This window comes from Malus domestica, chromosome 16 (genome assembly GCF_042453785.1).
Source record: "Malus domestica chromosome 16, GDT2T_hap1".
In the NCBI taxonomy this organism is placed as follows: domain Eukaryota; kingdom Viridiplantae; phylum Streptophyta; class Magnoliopsida; order Rosales; family Rosaceae; genus Malus; species Malus domestica.
The window spans coordinates 33,608,243-33,626,481 of record NC_091676.1 but is presented as its reverse complement, the minus strand read 5'-3'; the positions used below and the strand labels follow the sequence as shown (position 1 = coordinate 33,626,481).

The 18,239-nt window shown below is 41.2% G+C and overlaps 1 protein-coding gene across 1 annotated transcript; it reads right to left on the bottom strand.

Moving 5' to 3' along the window:
• Positions 1–9,987: 9,987 nt before the first annotated feature.
• On the bottom strand, positions 9,988–13,990 carry LOC103439096 (protein IWS1 homolog 1-like). The gene is made up of 11 exons (XM_008377648.4): positions 13,581–13,990; positions 13,108–13,498; positions 12,680–12,799; positions 12,180–12,400; positions 11,951–12,080; positions 11,802–11,864; positions 11,608–11,685; positions 11,157–11,248; positions 10,959–11,015; positions 10,699–10,852; positions 9,988–10,244 (listed from the first exon to the last, which is right to left on the bottom strand). Exons 1-11 carry the CDS (start codon positions 13,598–13,600, stop codon positions 10,146–10,148), a joined length of 1,425 nt encoding a protein of 474 aa, XP_008375870.2. The 5' UTR covers positions 13,601–13,990; the 3' UTR covers positions 9,988–10,145.
• Between the last annotated feature and the right edge of the window lie 4,249 nt (positions 13,991–18,239).

Sequence of the window (18,239 nt, the reverse complement as noted above, 5' to 3'; positions counted from 1 at the left end):
TTCAAGGGCCGTTGAGGCTTGTTCTTGAACTTTGTTTGAAATTTCTTCAAGGGTCGTCGAGGCTTGATCTTGAAGGTTGAAATTGGACCACAAGGAGCTTCATGTGGTAGATGATCTTTTGGCTTTGGTAGTGGATGAATTGGCACGTATTTGTTTTTGCGCTTGTTGACTTTCCACAGCTTTGATCTTGAACTGGGTTGGAGAATTTTCTGGATTCCTCCAATTGTTGACTTTCCACAGCTTATTCTTGAACTAGATTTGATTCAAGGGTGGTGAATCGACACGTGCAGCCCACAACGCCTAGCGAGTTGACCCAAGAATTTGAGGGTCAAAACGAGTCCTCCACCCAGAGTGATCGCAACCCTGATGATATGAGATACTTTTGATTTTGAAGAAGTAGCAAATGAATCGACACGTGCTTTGTTGTGCTTGTCTCCACATGCTTCAATGTATCATTTTCCCTTCCTTATATGTTCTCCAGGCAAATGTGGCATCTTCTCGAGTTCCTCAGCTCAGACTCCTTCTGCTAAGTTGACTATGCAAGCTGCATTCTTCTCTGCTTGTTTCTTCTGCACGTTCTCTCCACATGCTGCAAGGTATCATTTTCACTTGCCTTATCTGTTCTCCAGGCAGATGTGGCCACTTCTTTGGAAGTACAGCAACAGTGGAAGACGAGTACTCGAGAGCAATGCCAGGTAAGCAACCAGGCAAAGGTTCCAGGTAGTCGATTCCTTACTCGAGTTTGAGTGGAGGTTCCGGCATATTGCTTTCTTTATCTTTGTCTTTGTAGGTAAGAATAAGGACAAAGAAAAGGACAGGGAGAAAACATGATATGAGATACTCTTTCTTTCTACCCTGGTAATATGAGATACTTTTGCTTTGGTGTCATTTGTTTGCAGAGGTACCCCAAGGAATAAGGAACACTGAGTGACTCGAGAGGCTTCGTTGGGAAGGCATTCTCGGAGATGAAGAAAGGTTTTGTATATCTGCCTTGCTATGGAGGGTGAAGGTGGACAGTTATAGGAAGTTCTTTAATACCTGTAAAGGTACTATTCTTTCACTCGTGTCAGCAACCATTGAGTGATTGATCAGTATGGCTTCACGTGCTTTCTTCTTTATCAAAAATCTTCGACAAATTGTCCGTAATTTCCGCCAAGCTGAGTGTGCATGTGACAGGTGTTGACGAGGCTGAAAAAGATTGGCGCCTCTTCGATATCTGGGATCAGCGCTTCGACAAATTACCCGTGATTTTCGCAAAGCTGAGTTTGCGTGTGACGGGTGCTGACGCGTCTAGAAAAGCAAGATGCCTCTCCGATTTCTGAGCTTGCCTCTTCGATTTTTGAATTGGCCTCTTCGAATTCTGAGCTCGCCTCTTCGATCTCTGAAATCCCGTCGAGTGCTGATTTTTATAGAGGCACGCAGTTCGTTTCAAAGCACACTTGAATTTTTTGCTTGTAGAAACTCCCTTCTTGCACTTCTAAGATCTTGATTTGTCCGACCTCTTCTTTCTTCAACACTTTTGAAAATGTTTGGACCCTCCGACCGTCGTTTTGACTTGAACCTTGGTGAAAAGGCAGTCCCACTTTCTCTAGACAACATATGGTGCCCATCCTTCATATCCCCTACTAGTCCTCTTACCGTTGAGGATTCGGTGATGAAGAATGACATGATTGCTGCAGTGGTGGCCAAGAACCTTGTCACTCCCAAAGATAACAGACTACTTTCCAAACGGTTTGATGAGTTAGTTGTTAAGGATTCTCTGGCTCTCAGTGTTCAGTGTGCAGGTTCTATGTCTAATATGGCCCAACGCCTATTTGCTCGAACCCGTCAAGTTGAACCATTGGTGGCTGAAATGATGAGTCTCAAACAAGAGATTAGAGGGCTCAAGCATGAGAATAAACAGTTGCACATGCTCACACATAACTATGCTAGCAACATGAAGAAGATTATTGACCAGATGCAGGAATTTGATGGTCAGATTTTACTTGATCATCAGAGGTTTGTGGGTTTGTTCCAACAGCATTTGCCTTCGTCTTCTGGGGATGTACCGCGTAATGAAGCTCCAAATGATCAATCTTCGATGCCTCTTCCTCCTGGAGTTTTGCCTAGTACTGAGGCTCTAAATAATCATCCTCTGGTGCCTCTTCGATCTGGGGCTCTGCCGACTGCTGAGACTTCTCATAAGCAACCTTTGGGAAAGCTCCATCTTGTTTGTTTATTTGTTTTATTTGTTTTTTTTTAACTTATGTAAAACGTACATTTATGTAAATTTTTAGAGAAATCAATAAAAGAGCCTTATTTCATTCTGTGTGTGTGTGTGTGTGTATATTTCTTAGTGCCAAAAGCATAAAGAAATTATCATTATTATTATTATTATATTTTTCATGGTTTTCAAAACACTATCCTAAAAAGATATATATATATTGCACATGGTGCCAGATGCACCATCCATTTTTTTTATTTTCTTTTCTTTTCCTCTTATTTATTTATTTTTTTTTTTGTTTTTTTTTTGTTTTGTTTTTTGCACATGGTGCCAGATGCACCCTTTTTTTTTCACGTGGTGACAACACCACTTTGCTCCACTATCCCATTTTTTATTATATTATTTTTTTTGTATAAATTTTGATGATGGGCGAGGAATTTGTAGGAAGGACGAAGACGGACAGAGAGCTGCAGTCGAGGCTTCATGACTGGCTAGTCGTTTAACGGCGGTTATTGAAGTTCTTCGCCATTGCTGTTTGCCACGGACGGAAAGCTACAGTCGAGGCTTCATGACCGGCTAGTCGTTTGACGGCGGTTATTGAAGTTCTTCGCCATTGCTGTTTGCCACGGACGGAGAGCTACAGTCGAGGCTTCATGACCGGCTAGTCGTTTGACGGCGGTTATTGAAGTTCTTCGCCATTGCTGTTTGCCACTGCCACTGCATTTTTTACAACCTTGCAGAGGAAAAGACGGACGATGAGCTGTACGAGGCAAGAGATGGAGGAGATGTGGACAGACGGTGCCAACGCTTTGGAGCTGGGTTCCTCGCTGGGCTTAAGCGTTGCACAACGGAGAGGGTGCCCAGATGATGCACTGCATCACCACCACTTGCACCATGAAGCTGCCGTTGCGGGTGAAGTTGGTCCAGAGGCCGTTATGGCTGTATGTCGCAAAGACGGAGGAGCATGGTGCTTAGAAACTGGAGCGGAGCATGGAAGATGGTGGTGGTGTCAATTTGAAGCTTGAGCTCAGTGGCGCAGATGATATATGCGGCGAGATCTAGACGAAGGCGACGAAGATGGAGTATGCGCCAGTGAGGTTGTGGCTGTCTGGTCATGAAGGAAGTCAGCCTGCTTTTCTGGTGACGGCAAGCTTGCGAGAAGATTCCAGGAGGCGAAGTTGCTCATGGCGCTGTGGGAGAGAAAATGACATGGCTGGGCAACGTTGTTGTGGGGTTTGGAGCTCTACCGCAGCAACCAATGACAAAGGAGATTCAAATGGAAACTGGTATCCTTCACGGTCTTCCAGTGCCTTTTTCAACGGTGAATTTCTTAGTGACCAGCTTCTGCTTGGGATCGACCCCGCAGCGGTGAAGGCTTTGTTCTGTGCAGCTCTCATGGTGTTCTTAGCTTGAATCAAACTGCTGTCTTGTTTGTCAGAGATAATCAGGAGGAGGTTGCGGTGGCTTTCATGGCTGAGACAAATGAGGGAAACTTCTGCTCGTGACTACTTGCAGTTGCTGTCTTTACTTTGCTGCCCATTACCCTTTCATTGGCAGCTCAGTCTTCATCCCATTCCCGACGTTCACAACTTCATCGAGCAGCTCCTGCATAGTCTTCAAGTACTTTGAGCTCAACAGCTCGCTCTGCATACCCGAAACCCCATTCGCCACACCGGAAGCTGTCGAAGTCGACCCACTCGAAACCCAAGTATCTTCCTCGGACGACACCTCTCTTTCGACGGAGGTCTCTTGGAACGAACCAAAAAACCCGCTTGCTGCGAGGAAGAAAGAGGTCGTGCGGCTGGCTTGGAGGTCCATTTGCTCCGGGTGTGCACACCATGTGTAGTAGGTGGGGTTTGGGTGGAGTGAGGACGAAGAAGTCTGGCGACTTTGAGCTTCCTCGAAGCTCTTCATGATCGAGTCGAGGTCCAAGTCGTGCGGTCGGTGTTCGAATCGTCGAGAACAACTGAGAAGGTCTTCCTTGAACCGCTTCACCTTGGCAAGTCGTTCGTGGCCCTTTGATATGGTGGTCATGCGTAATTGATGTGGAGATTGTAAACCGTGTCTTCGTAGACACCAATGACAGAGTCAGACTTAGTGGAGCAGCTCGGCCTGGTCCGGATCTAAGGGGGGCGGTGAAGAACTGGGCCTGGGCTTGTTGGGCTCATGGTTTGGACCTGAGGATAGTTGGAGACAGGCCTGTGAAGTGAAGGGAGGCTTGGGCTGTGACCTCCTTTGATGGAGACAAGGCTGGGGCGGCCCATTTCTCTTTTTTTTTTCTTTTTTTTTTCGAAGAAACTGTGATTTAATTTTGTACAAAGAAAATTGCAATTTTCTTAACCAAATAAATTTGTAATAAAATTGACCTTCTTTAATAAAACATTTATTCTTTTATTTTGATGTGACTGAACTCGAAAAAATTGAACATTCGAGCTACCTACGTACCCCTCCAAAGAAGAGATCAAGTCATAACGTAGTTCAAATGAATGATGGATTTTTTATTATTTTTTTTATTTTTTTTAATTGTTTTTTATGGTTTTAGTGGTGATTTTGATGATGATTTTACCATACACAGTTTATGCTCTTGCGGGCCAGGAGCTTTAGTGTCGCCTTTTATGCTCGTGAGGACAAGGAGCGTTGTGCCATGCAGTTTAGGCTCGTGCAGGCGAGGAGCTTTGTGTCTTGCAGTTTAGGCTCTTGTAGACAAGGAGCGTTGTGCCATGCAGTTTAGGCTCGTGTGGGCAAGGAGCTTTGTTTGTTCGTCAAGCGATCCGGGAGAGTCATTCCTCGCAATCTTTATAGCAAGGAGCCTTGACTGAGTAGTTGAAGAAGTCTTATGGGAAGATGCCACACATCGTGATGGGGATGGATGATCTTCGTGTCAAAGTTTCATTATCTCCAACACTTTCACATTGTTCTGGAGGTTGACAGGAGCTACTTTGCCCCCTTTCACATTGGTGAACTTGTGGAATAGATGGTTGCTGCCTGGAGAGGCGTTCCTTGCAATCTTTATAGCAAGGAGCCTTGACCGAGTAGCTGAATAATTTTCTGAGGAAGGAGAGATCACGCATGGTCAATCTTTGTGTCGAAATTTCCTCATTTTTAACACTTTCGCATTGCTTTGGAGGTTGGCGAAAGTTGCTTTGCCCTCTTTCCGATGGGTGCACTTGTGGATAAGACATATGCTTCTTGTACAGTTTCTTTGGAGTGACATGAGTCCATCCTTCAACTTCACTCGGCTGGAGTGGCATGGTTTTGGAGCATGCCCCCAGCGATTGAGGTGAAGATTTTGAGTTGACAGAGCCGGAAGTGACGTCTTCTTCCAGGATTTCGTCTTCTTTGTCTTCTTGGGCCTCCTCTTCAGTGCGGTCATCTTGGCTTTGTTGGCGTGAAGATTGGCTGGTGTAGGTGATGGTGCGTCTCCTTACCTTCAGTGGTCCTTTTGTGTCGACCTCCAAAGCTGCTTGGCGCTTCATCCTTGAAGGAATCAAGCTTTGAACATTGTCTTTTCCTGCTAGACTGTTGAGCTTTTCTTCCTTTGGCGTTGCCTTCCTGTTTCTAGAAGGCTTCTTAGTTTCTTTAAGTCTGTCCGCAGCCGACCGTTACGGAGAAGATCTAGTTGTGCCGCTTTGTTTCTTGGGTTTTGATAACCTTTCAAAGACAGATCTTTGCAATGTTGGCGTCTTAAGCCTTTTGAAGATGGAAGTTCGGTCTCGACCACTGATGCGATCAAGTGCCGAAATTCTAGGTTTTGAATGATTCAGCCTGTCGAAGACTGAAGTTCGAGGGGTGGGTTTAGGCTCCTCTTTTGGCCTTGTGGCTTGTGGTCTTGGCTTCCTCATTTTTTTGTAGGTCACCGATGTCCACCCTTCCTTATCACCAGTAGATGCATCTTGGTTACTTACCCCCGGGGATGGTTGTGTAGGAGGTGTTGTGTGACTTGAACATTGACGGGAATGGTCATGCATGCTTCGGAGATGCACAGGATCGAGTGATCCAAACACGATAGTAGTAGTGTGTGTCGCGACCGTGTCTTCAAGGTCAAGCTCGATTTTCCCTTGTTGTGCTAGCTTCAGGATGAGATCTTTCAGTACGAAGCATTTTTCCGTTGGATAACTGATGAAACGGTGGAATTTACAGTACCTTGGACTATCAGTACGATTCATTTCTTCTGGCCGTCTGCACTCAGGTAGGTCGATCACCTTTTTGTCAAGCAACTCTTTCAACATGGCAACCACATTAGAGTCGGGGAATGGATAAGTCTTCTCCTCGAGCTCATTCAAAGTACGTCTACGCATCTCTTGATTACGAAAAGCTTCGGCTTGAATCGCCTTGCCTCGTGTAGAGATTTTGACTGGAGCTGTGTTGATCGTCATTGCTTCCTTGGTGGATTTCCACGTAGCCTTCTCCACCTTTGTCCCAAAAGCTTTGTCGTTCTTGTAGTCGGCGATCAGTTCTTTCTTCCCATGATGGGTGATGCTCAACTCCATGTCATGGGGGCGGGTGGCTAACTCCTCAAAGGTCCGTGGTTTGATGCCTTTAAGGATGTAGTGTAATCCCCACTGCATGCCTTGAACACACATCTCGATCAAGAAGGTCTCCGAAAGTCTGTCTTTGCAGTTAAGACTTAGAGTGAGCCATCGGTTGATGTAGTCCACGACTGGCTCATCTTTCCATTGCTTCGTACTTGTCAGCTCCAACATGCTTACAGTGCGACGGGTGCTGTAAAAGCGATTAAGGAATTCTCTTTCCAATTGCTCCCAGTTGTTGATGGACTCAAGCTCTAGGTCTGTGTACCACTCAAAGGCGTTTCCTTTCAGCGAGCGCACAAACTGCTTGGTGAGGTAGTCTCCCTTCATCCCCGCGTTGTTGCAAGTTTCGACGAAATGTGCAACGTGCTGCTTTGGGTTTCCTTTTCCATCAAACTGCATGAACTTTGGTGGTTGATAACCCCTTGGCATCTTTAGGGCATCAATCTTCTTGGAGTAGGGCTTCGAGTAGAACAAGGAGGTATGTGAACTCCCTTCGTACTGCGCCTTGATGGTGTTGGCGATCATCTCTTGCAGCTACTGGATAGAAAGAAATCCCATGAGTGCCGCTGCTTGGTCTGGCTCTAGCTTCACATCGATTTTCTCCACTTGAGGCTCATCTTCTTCGCCAGCTCATCTCTTTAATGGATCATCCTCTGGGTCGGGGTTCTCGCCGTCCTGTGGCCCCAGTCGGCTGAAAAGTTCAGCGATTTGCAAGTCTTTTTCTTCCACAGTCGGTGTTAAACTTGCGATCGCTTCATTCATTTGAGCCAGTTGTTCTTCAATAGAGGTAATGCCAATGGTTATAACTTGTGCAACCAATAGACGTGACTTTGCTTTAGACATCTAGGATGCTGACGAAGAACGTCATTGGCTGCTTTGGGATGTCATCTTGTGTGCCTCAACATCATGCTTCGGTGCCCCCAGTGAGGTCAGGTTGATGACGGACTCGCGCCTTTGATGCTCCCCTTGCTCATTTAGCAGCACCAACTTTGAAGTGGCATGTTGAGGAGCGGTTGTGGCGCCAATGGATTGTCCGTTCACGGCAGAAGTGCTCAGGATCCTTCCCTTGGTGGTTGCGAGAACGGCTTGTCCTTTGCTTGATGCCATTGACTTTGAGCCGTGTTTGGATTCCTTGAACGAAGAAAGAGATGAGAGGTAAAGATTGTCCCACCGGGCGTGCCAAATTTGTAAACACGAAATTTTCCTGAAACGAAGAGACAAGAACAACATGCACAAAATAATATTTGTATTTGATGATTTTGGGTTACAATCTCTCTTAACTTGATCCTCTGATTCGATCTCCGTAAGGTGTTGATTTGTGGATGTGCGATTGATCCAAAAGGTCGTTGGGGCTTGATCTTAGGATGAACGAATGATGAACAATGAACGCTTTCTTCAAGGCTTTTGGGGCTTGATCTTGAAGAACTGTTGATGAACGGATCTTCAAGGGCTTTTGGGGCTTGATCTTGATGAACAGTTGATGAATGGATCTTCAAGGGCTTTTGGGCTTGATCTTGAAGAACAGTGATGAACAGATCTTCAAGGGCTTTTGGGCTTGATCTTGAAGGACGGTTGGATGTGTGGATTTGTCGACGTTTGTTGATCCAAAGGGCCATTGGGGCTTGATCTTAGGATGAACGGATGATGAACGATGAACACTATCTTCAAGGCTTTTGGGGCTTGATCTTGAATTGGTGGAAGTTCTTCAAAGGGGCCATCGGGGCTTGAGCTTGAAGGCGAATTTGGCGAAGAACGAAGAGAGTTTTCTCGATCCTTCAGAATTTGCTTGAGAGTTTTAGAGTTTCAAAGCTTCAAGGTTTTGGTGTAATATCCATTGGTCAAATGAAATGAATGAAATTGACTTCTATTTATAGAATTTTCCAAGGCCTAATTTTGAATATAATATTCCAAATGAAATAAGTCGTTTCTACCAGGTGTTGACACGTGTCCTGTTTGATGACTTTTCCGATTCATTTCAATTTTTCGTCGAGTCACACGCTACGTGTAAAATTTATGTAATACATGAGCGTTGAAACTTTGATTTATCGGTCAACATTTATTTACCAAAATTTCGATGTCTACAGTATCAACTGCCTCTCTGCTAACGCTTCTCTTTTCTTCAATCTTACCTCATGTGATCTTTGTGATCTTGTTTCTCCATCGTTGATTTGATCTTTGAATCTTTGAGCTTCTTCTCATGCACATCTAGAAGTTGTTGCTCCAACCTCTCCTCCGATGAATTTCTTGCAGGCAAACCGTAACTCTTCAATTGCTTCAATCACGATCCAGAATATCAATTATGGTGCCTACAAAATTCAAGCGTGATAATTACTTAGTGTAGAAGGCGTTATTTGCTCAAAATTTCATCGGTATAAACTGACAGGAATTCTTGATGGATCTAAGATTTGTCCACCGCCTTTTCTTCTTGATGGATTTAGTAATGGTACTGGTGTTCCTAATCCTGAATTTGAAGTCTGGTATGAAAAGGATTAGAACATTCTAATTTGGCTCAATACCATTCTATCAGAGGACATAATTCCTTTTACTATCGGTGTACCTTCATCTCGTGAGCTTTGGCTGAACCTTGAAGATCGTTTTGGTGGTGTTTCTCGTTCTCCCGAGTCTTTCCCACCCTGGAGCCTCAACTCGACTCTTTCGAGTTTCGACTCCTTTCTTGTGGTCCCTTTCACCTCTGTTTATCGTTTTTCATTCTTGACAGTGACTGAGTCGATTTGAATTTGACTGTGTCGACATCACAGATTGCAGCCACCACACGCAAACGCAAATTGAGCCCTTAATCTTAGCAAGAAATCTTGCACAATAGTTTTAATGAACATTATCACTTACACTTGAAATCTCGTGTTCAATTCTCTCTTCCAGTAATTTAGATGAATTTAATGTAAATAATTCTATAGTTTAAACTGGTTGTTTGCTTAACAAGTAAGCTGCACCAGCACAAATATTAGTCTTTCAGAAAGACTTCTCCTCAATGATTTAGAAAGAACTAAAAAGACCTCATGGCTTATTCACCCAACTTTGTGTTAATGATCCGAAGCGTCCATATTATAAATTACTATGTAAAAATTATCTCTACAAAAAATAAATTAAAACTAAGATTGTTTAGTCATGAAACTGTATAAAACAAATGGACAGATTCGGTGAAACCCTTGCTAACCATTTGTCTATTTGCTACAATTGAATGATTAAATGATCCTAGTTTTAATTCATTTTTAGAGGAAGAGAACAAGAAACTTGGCAGTTCAAAAAGATTAATCAACAAGTTTGTACCTCAAGCGCAAGAAACATGAATATTATGAAATATAAGTATGTAGGCACAATGTAATTTGCACAATTGTATTGGACCCTGGACAGTGGCGGAGTACACCAATATATCTGAATGTTGGGTAAGATCACAAATACTTGACCATGCCACGACCCTCCACGCTTAATTTTGTGGCCTGAAGCTGCTTCTTCTTTGGTGCTTTCAACTGCTGTAACTTCCTATTCATCTGCCAAACAAAGATAACCTTTCTTCAATTATCGTATCAATAGAGGTTAGCAAATTAAAGTTCAGAACAAGGAAAGTCATTTAAGAATTATGAAGATAAACCAACGAACAAAGAGGGTAAAAAAAATCCTTAGACCGTTTAAATAATGAAGATTTAAGCTCAAAGAAAATCTCAAACAAGGGCAAAAGCTCAACTCCAAAATTTCAACAAACAAATAGAGACAGTTGAAGCAAGCTCCATTGATTTTTGAGTTCACCGCAATATGAATAACTTCAACTATCAACTTCAACCACTAAAATGATAAGTTTTTATGCATGTAAGGTTTCAATTTCAAATCGTTGGCAGCACTCAATTTACAGAATAATGCTCACTTGGATGCCAACTAATCATCACATTCTTTTTTCATGTTTTTTTTTTTTTTCAGACATTTTCCAGTAGGAAAAACAAAGCCTACCTTCATACGGCGCTGATCTTGTGTCCCTTGTTTAGCACGGGCTCTAATTTCATCAGGATCAATCCTGGATTGTGGGCGCACCAAAAAGTCCATTGGTGTCGCTTCTGGTCTTGAGGCATGTTGCCGAGAAGATGATTGGCCAGATTTTCTTTCCCTGTACCAAAGTCAACATTAAAATTTGAAAGAAATGCACCTTCGAAGCTGAACTCTCCGGATTTAGAATGACCAATGAAGTATGCCTAATCTATCCTCAAATTTACCTTGAAAATTCATCCACGTCATCTCTAGATTCCATTCCTGTGCCATTACTCACTGGCCTGTGTAATAAAATATAAATAATAATTTAAGAAAGCCAACTACTAATGCGCTAAATTTAGAGAAATTTATATTGAGTTCACCATGTATTTGTATACATGCATATTAGCAATAAGATATTGGACGAAAGAAAGTCTCGGTACTTTTTAATTGTAGGCCTTCTAAAGGGAACTCTCTCATCGTCAACGTTTCTCATATCCTCAAACCTTGTACTTTTATTAAATATAGGTCGACTCTGCAGTTGTGCAACAGACAAAATGTCAAAGTCATTTGAGGCAATACAAACGAATTTCATTTACTGAGCATTAAATAAGAAAGACAAAAGAATTAGAATCTCAAGACAGAGATATATAAACAAATAATGGAAATGGGATCTCCTATAAATGATCCTTGGACAAGGAGACTAACTATTCAACATAACTGCCCTTTCCAGTAGGATATATCAGATTAGTGCTACATATATATCTATTTAATGCAGAGTCACTAAGAAGAATAAATTCGTAGAAAGGGAGGGGGTGATTGCCACATATTTGTAACAGAAACATAAAAATGCAGAAGCATAGAAGGTAAGTAATAGAGGACGAGTCAAATTACCCATTTGTCAACCAATTCCTTTGCAAGTTTTCTGTTGGAAGTTGTTTCTTCATCAGATTTTGATAAAAACATGATGACCTGCCCAAGAACAAAGTAAACCAATTGAAGTTGTCACACTGATTGACATCAATCAAAGTTGTCACACTGATTGACAAGCTTTCTATGCTTTTCCAAAAAAAAAATAATGATCTAACCTTTCCAAGGCCACTCTTTTTCAGTTGTTCTCTTCTATCATACTGCTCTAGATCTATAGGGAACTGCATACCAGATACAACAATTCAGGTCCTATTATTGATAACCTTTACAAAATTTCAAATACAACAATGGCAACAGAGGTGTATACATCAGTCAAAATCTGTAAAATTGCTGCACGTATATTTATGTTCGGTAAACTTCCATCTGGAAGAGGTTCAAGCCAATTCTTCAGTAGAGTTAACACTCCATGATCTAGAAACTCTTGTTGAAGCTGCTTCCTGTACAAACAGTAAAAATTAAAGAGATAGTCTATTATTACAGATGCAAAATATATTTGGTGCAAGTCTGGTGAGGGAGATCACATGAAGCCAGCTTACTTTGATAGGACGTCTGTAAGAAGAGGCAACTTCTTGAGCTTATTAATGGCAGGTTTCCCCTGTCTATTTAAATCTGCATCCTCTTCAGCTGTTACCTCGAGCTCAGCCATGACTTTCTCAACAAGGAATGCTACTTCTGCGGGACTTTTTTCATTCTTCTTCCTTTTCTTACCCATCTTAAACATATCCTTAATTTCATCATCTTCCTCACCCTCTTCAGCCTAGAACAATTAAAACAATAAACAAATGGAAAAATCAATCAAGCCGAAGCAGTAATAATCAACAGTATTGGTAAGTCATCTGTTGTGACATGTGGTATCTGACATGACATAGGTTGAAGACCAGAACCATTGTCAATCAACCGAAGCTGTACTACATCTTGCCTTTAAATTCCATGCCGTGGCATTGTTTCATTAGCATATAGATAGAAGCACAAGAGGCATACAACAACAAAAAAGCCTTATCCCACTAAGTGGGGTAGGCTACAAAAAAACACATACCTGAGGATGGTGACTAGGAGAACGTGGTTCGTTGTCACTTCCATACCGATCAGAAGGATGCACACCAGTGTCATCTATAAAGTTGTCGTCGTCGTAATTCCTGACACCCTCTTGATCATCCTATTCCATTGAAGAGGATAAAACATTTAGGAAGTTCCGACAGTAAAGTGAAGTCAAGAGTAACAATACATCTTTATAGTTATGGAAAGCATAATGCAGCTATAAATTCTAAAACGTCGTCAAAGAAAATTCAGATTCTTTCTGACAAATTGCGATTCGATTCAAATGGCAAGGCAAGAACCAATAATTTATTTTTGTTTTTCAACATAAACAATTAATTATGCAACAGAGCATAAAATGCAAATATAAAATAAGTTAAATACAAATTGCTATCACGAAATTAAACAAAACAAAACATTTATGACAACCTCAGAGTCGCCGCCGGCGATGGTTTCCCACATCTCCTTGACCTCACCATCGGTGGCCGCCTTGTCAGATGAGGATCTCCTGGGGTATTTAGACCCCTTCTTCTCCCCCTTATGCCTCTTCTCCTTCTTCAACCTCTTCCGATTGCCGTCATCATCGTCCAAATCAGAGCTCACAGGCAATTTTCCCACTTGGCTTTTCTTGATCAACCGCTTCCTCGGCTTCGATTTCAACGACGACGGATCCTCGTGGACGGGGGTCCGAGACCGGTCGTGGTCGGGCCAATCGTCGTTATCTTCTAGGACGTCATCTTGGAGGGGCTCGGGAGACGGGTCGCGACCAGCTCCAAAGTCGTTGAAGTCCATCAATGGCTCCCCATCTTCATCACGGTACCTGAAACCAATAACGATGATTAGATGCAGGGAATCGAAGAGAACTCTAACCCTAATCGTGAGTTTGCGAGAGAGGGGCTTACGGATTGTCTTCGTATGCCATGGTGCGGTGTCAGGAATCAGGATCCCGCAGCTGCGAATTTGAGATTGAGATTGCTCGTTTCATCTCTCTCTCTTTGAATTGTCCTCTCGTGCGCGCGCACATGCGCCGACAGAAATTGCGGCTGCCGTTTGATTAAAATCTAACGCCTAAAAAGAAAACAGTGATGTAAAATCGATAGTGTGTACACTAAAATAAATGAAACAACACAAAATTTACGAGGTCTTCTACAGTTAGTATGATTGAAGTACATCGTCAGGATGATTGAAGTACATTGATGATGTTTTCATTATAATTTAGAATAATATGAGTACAAATATGATTCTCTATTATCTCCTCTCCTCTTTCTCTCCTTTTTTCTCTTCCTCTCCCGTGAACTTCTTTCTTCTATGTATTTTCTCTCATCCTCAACATTCCCTTTTATAGGCACAAATGATAGTGCTTGCTGCCTTGCTGCCAACTAAGCTAAAGTGCTCTAAAGTGGTTAATATAGTCATCCATTAAATCATTTAGTGGTCAGCCACCAACGTTTACAACATTCCCCATTGGATGACCACAAATCTTCGATTGACTCGTTTAAATTTTGATCTGTTTTTGGATGCTCCCCTGATGAGTAGTACCATATTTGTTGTGCTTATTGAGTTTCCACAGGTTTGTTCTTGAACTGGGCTGGAGGTCCTTCTACTATACTTCCTCCAAAGGTCTAAATTTTACTCCTTTTATCTGGAGCTGAATTTTATTCAAGGGTGGTGGACACTTGATCTTGAATCAGACTTGTGATTTCTTCAAGAACCTTCGAGGCTTGATCTTGAATGAAATTGGACTATGAGGAGCTTCACGTGGCAAGTGATCTTCGGCTTTGTCGGGGATAAATCAGCACGTGTTTGTTGCGCTTGTCTCCACATGCTTCAATGTACCATTTTCGCTTGCCTTATCTGTTCCCCTTGCATAAGTGGTATTTTCCCTGGTTTTTCCCTATGCATGTGTGGCATCTTCTCTTGTAGTATTTGTCCACTGATGCAGGAATGGAATGCAAACCTTGCATTTGGATGGTTCATCACTTATTAGTGACTCATCCATGATAGCCAACATCATATTAACAGTTGAAGATGAATACTCGAGAGCAATGCAAGGTAAGCAACCAGGCAAAGGTTCCGGGCAGTTAGTTCCTTACCAGAAGTTTGATTGGAGGTTCCGACATATTGCTTTCTTTATCCTTGTCTTTGTAGGTAAGAACAAGGACAAAGGAAAGGACATGAAGAAAGCATGATATGAGATACTTTTGCTTTTGACCTTGATGATATGAGATACTCTTATTTTGGTGTGACTTGTTTTGAGGAGGTATTCTCGGAGAGGAAGAAAACTGAGTATTTCGATATGCTTTGTTGAAGATGCATTCTCGAAGATGAGGAAGAGTTAGGTATTCTTGCAAGTATGCCTTGTTATGGAGAACGAAGGTCGACATATATAAAGATCTTTCAATAGCAAGTAGTGGTGTTGTGCCTTTACTGTTGTCAGTAGTGTAATTAGAACAGTAAGATTTACTCGTTTTCAACTTTGTCAGAGATTTTTGACAAAGTTGCACGTGATATCCGAAAAAGCTGAGATTGCGTCTGAAAAATACCAACGAACTTTATTTAGGAAAATCTGGCTTTTGAAATTCGGAGAGCAGTGCTTCTTTGATCTCTGAACAAATGGCTCTGTTGCCTTTTCCTTTATAGAGACATCAATCGTGTTCAAGAGTATGCTCAAAAAGTTGCTACCTGTAGAAATTTTCCCCTTCTTGCACTTCTAAGATTTTATTTGACCTTATTTTTCCTTCATCATTTCTGAAAATGGCTTGTTCATCTAACATTTGCTTAGATTTGAGTCTTAGGAGTGATATAGACGAGTAACGTCATGATAATATATGGCGCCCGTCATTTTTATCGTCTAATGATCCTCTTACAATTGGGGACTATGTGATGAAGAATAACATAACCGCTACTATGGTAGTTGGGAATCTTCTCACTCCAAAAGATAACAGAATCCTTTCAAAACAGTCTAATGAGAAGGCCGTTCAAAACTCATTGGCTCTCAGTGTTCAATGTGTGGGCTATATATCTAATATGGGCCAACGCCTACTTGCTCAAACTCGCCAAGTTGAATCATTGATGGCTGAGGTGGCAAGTCTTAAACAAGATTAGAGGGCTCAAGCACAAGAATAAAGTGTTACATGTGCTTGCAAATAATTACTTGACGAGCATGAAAAGAAAGCTCGACCAGCTGCAGGAATTCGAAAGTCAGATTCAAAGTGATCACCAGAGGTTCATTGCTAAATTCCGAAAGCAACTGATGTCTTCCCCTTCTGGTGTTTTGCCAAGTACTAGGGTGCCACATGATCAATCTTCAGTGCCTCCTCCTTCTGGGGTACTGCCGAGCACTGAGGTTTCACATGAGCAACCTTTGTGAAGGCTTCATCCTGTTTGTTTGTTTTAACTCATGTGTATGCACATATCTGTAATTTCTAGGAGATATTAATAGATAAGCTTTATTTCATTCAATGTATTGTGCTAAATACAATAAAGCATATACTTTACTAAGATGTGGTACTTCTGGACCAAATATCAATTTATCTTTACCCTCACTAAGATAAATTATTATTCTTAGTGTCAACATTATTTGAGTATTTAACTCATAATCTTCAATCCATATGGTTCTTTAATATCATAAACATCATGGATAAGATTCGTGTTGGCATATTATTCGATTTGCAGTTAGAGACAATATTTCTCTCAACACTTAATATTCTTTCTAGACTATTCGGGAGTTTCAATTTAATATCATCAACTCTTCAGGAGTTCTAATTTAATGTCATTGACTCTTGCAAGAGATTTTAGTATGTTGCAACAATATAATAATGATAGTACTTACTAAGGCAATTTATACCATCCATTGGTATTGAGTACATAATTTATGTTTTACCCTTCCGGGGCTTACTTCAAGCAATTTGAATCATTCAGGGATTTCCTTCACTTCATGACACATTTTCCTTTGGAATTTATATAGCGCAACTTGCTCCCATGTATAATTGAGGGATTTACTTATGGAGATATGATATGGGTGACTCACAACCCTTCATATATAATTCTTCATTCATATGAACTTGTTTACAACCTTGTGTCATATCATGTGAGTGTATTTCACTGTATTACAAATGCTCAATGTAACCTCCTTGGTTCAACATGTTTTGGCTATTTGTATTATATTATATAGGTCCATTTTTCTACGTTCCTACAAAATTGTAATGGAATTGCCTTTCTCCATTTTGGCCAATAATTTTGTTGACGAAAAAGAACGAGACTCAATATCAACATAGCTCATTGATGAATTTATTAGTTACTCGTAAAACCAAAATTACCATTGGTTATCATCAATCCGTGTTCACATATTCTCATGTGCATGCGCATGCATAAAAGCTTTTCATTTCTTTTAGATATCCATTGCCTCTTCAAGGACATTATACTATCTCTTCCAGGATAATCATAGTTTAGAGAATGCGGATCATTACCTCTTCTTGAGCGTTATAGAGCTTGGGTTTTAATCTCCACTTCCAGGAGTTGAGTCATTGGAACCTATACGTCTATCATGCTTCATGCATGAGACATCAACATTCCCATGTCTGCGGATTGTCCTTTTTGGAACGTATATCCATGCGGCGACTATCATGCTTCTGGCATGCAGCAGTTATGCTTCAGGAGTGTAATAGTTTAGTAGTACCATATTCTTTTTCTTTCAAATGACTAAACCTTTTGAGTCTGAAGGTCTGCCACACTTTAGGCGTGCAACAGATAAATCATTTGATGCTTCACAATATTGTCCAACGAGGACATCAATTCTTGTAGGCACATTTGCAGTAAATATATGTGATTTCATCACTTTTGTTGCATCATTAAATGCATCTGGCATTTGATTGATATATCATTGCATCATTCAATTATTCTTACTTCATTTTCATGTTGATTGCTTCGTGAATCAAAGTAAGACAAATTCTCTTCGTTCTTCTGGAACGGTCTTTTCTCATCATTCTTCTAGAATGATATTTTCTCATTATCCTTCTGTAACGATATTTTCTCCCCCTAACGGCGGGAAAATTGTCTTATCAAAATGACAGTCTACAAATCATGCGGTAAACATATCCCCAGTCAAGGGTTCTAAATATTGAATGATAGATAGTGTTCAACATCAATGCCTAATCTGCGATAATGCCTCATTTTAGTACATTGTGGCAGTGCAATAGGCATATAGATAACACAACCAAAAACTTGTAAATGTATAATGTTTGGATGGTGCCTAAACATGAGTTGTACTGAGAAATATTGATGGTTGGCAACTGGTCTCAACCAAAGTAATAATGCATCATGACATGTTACCATGTAGAAAACTTGACAATTTTATTTTCATGAGCAGAGTGCGAGTAATCAATTTCATCCGCTTAATAAATGCTTCTACTCAACCATTTTGAGTATGGACATGAGGAACTTCTAGTCCTTATTTAATAATCTATAGACTAAGACTCTTATAGCTTTTATTACAATTAAGTTAAGGCATTGCAACACTTCAAACTTACAGTACTCATTAAGGAACTTCATGTCCTGATCTT

Excerpts from the sequence above, each read along its gene's own strand:
- LOC103439096 (XM_008377648.4), bottom strand. The coding sequence starts at position 13,600 with ATGGCATACGAAGACAATCC. Across the intron at positions 12,800-13,107 it reads TCGCCGGCGGCGACTCTGAG|GATGATCAAGAGGGTGTCAG; the intron begins GTTGTCATAAAT and ends TCAATGGAATAG. Across the intron at positions 10,245-10,698 it reads AAGATCAGCGCCGTATGAAG|ATGAATAGGAAGTTACAGCA; the intron begins GTAGGCTTTGTT and ends TTTGTTTGGCAG.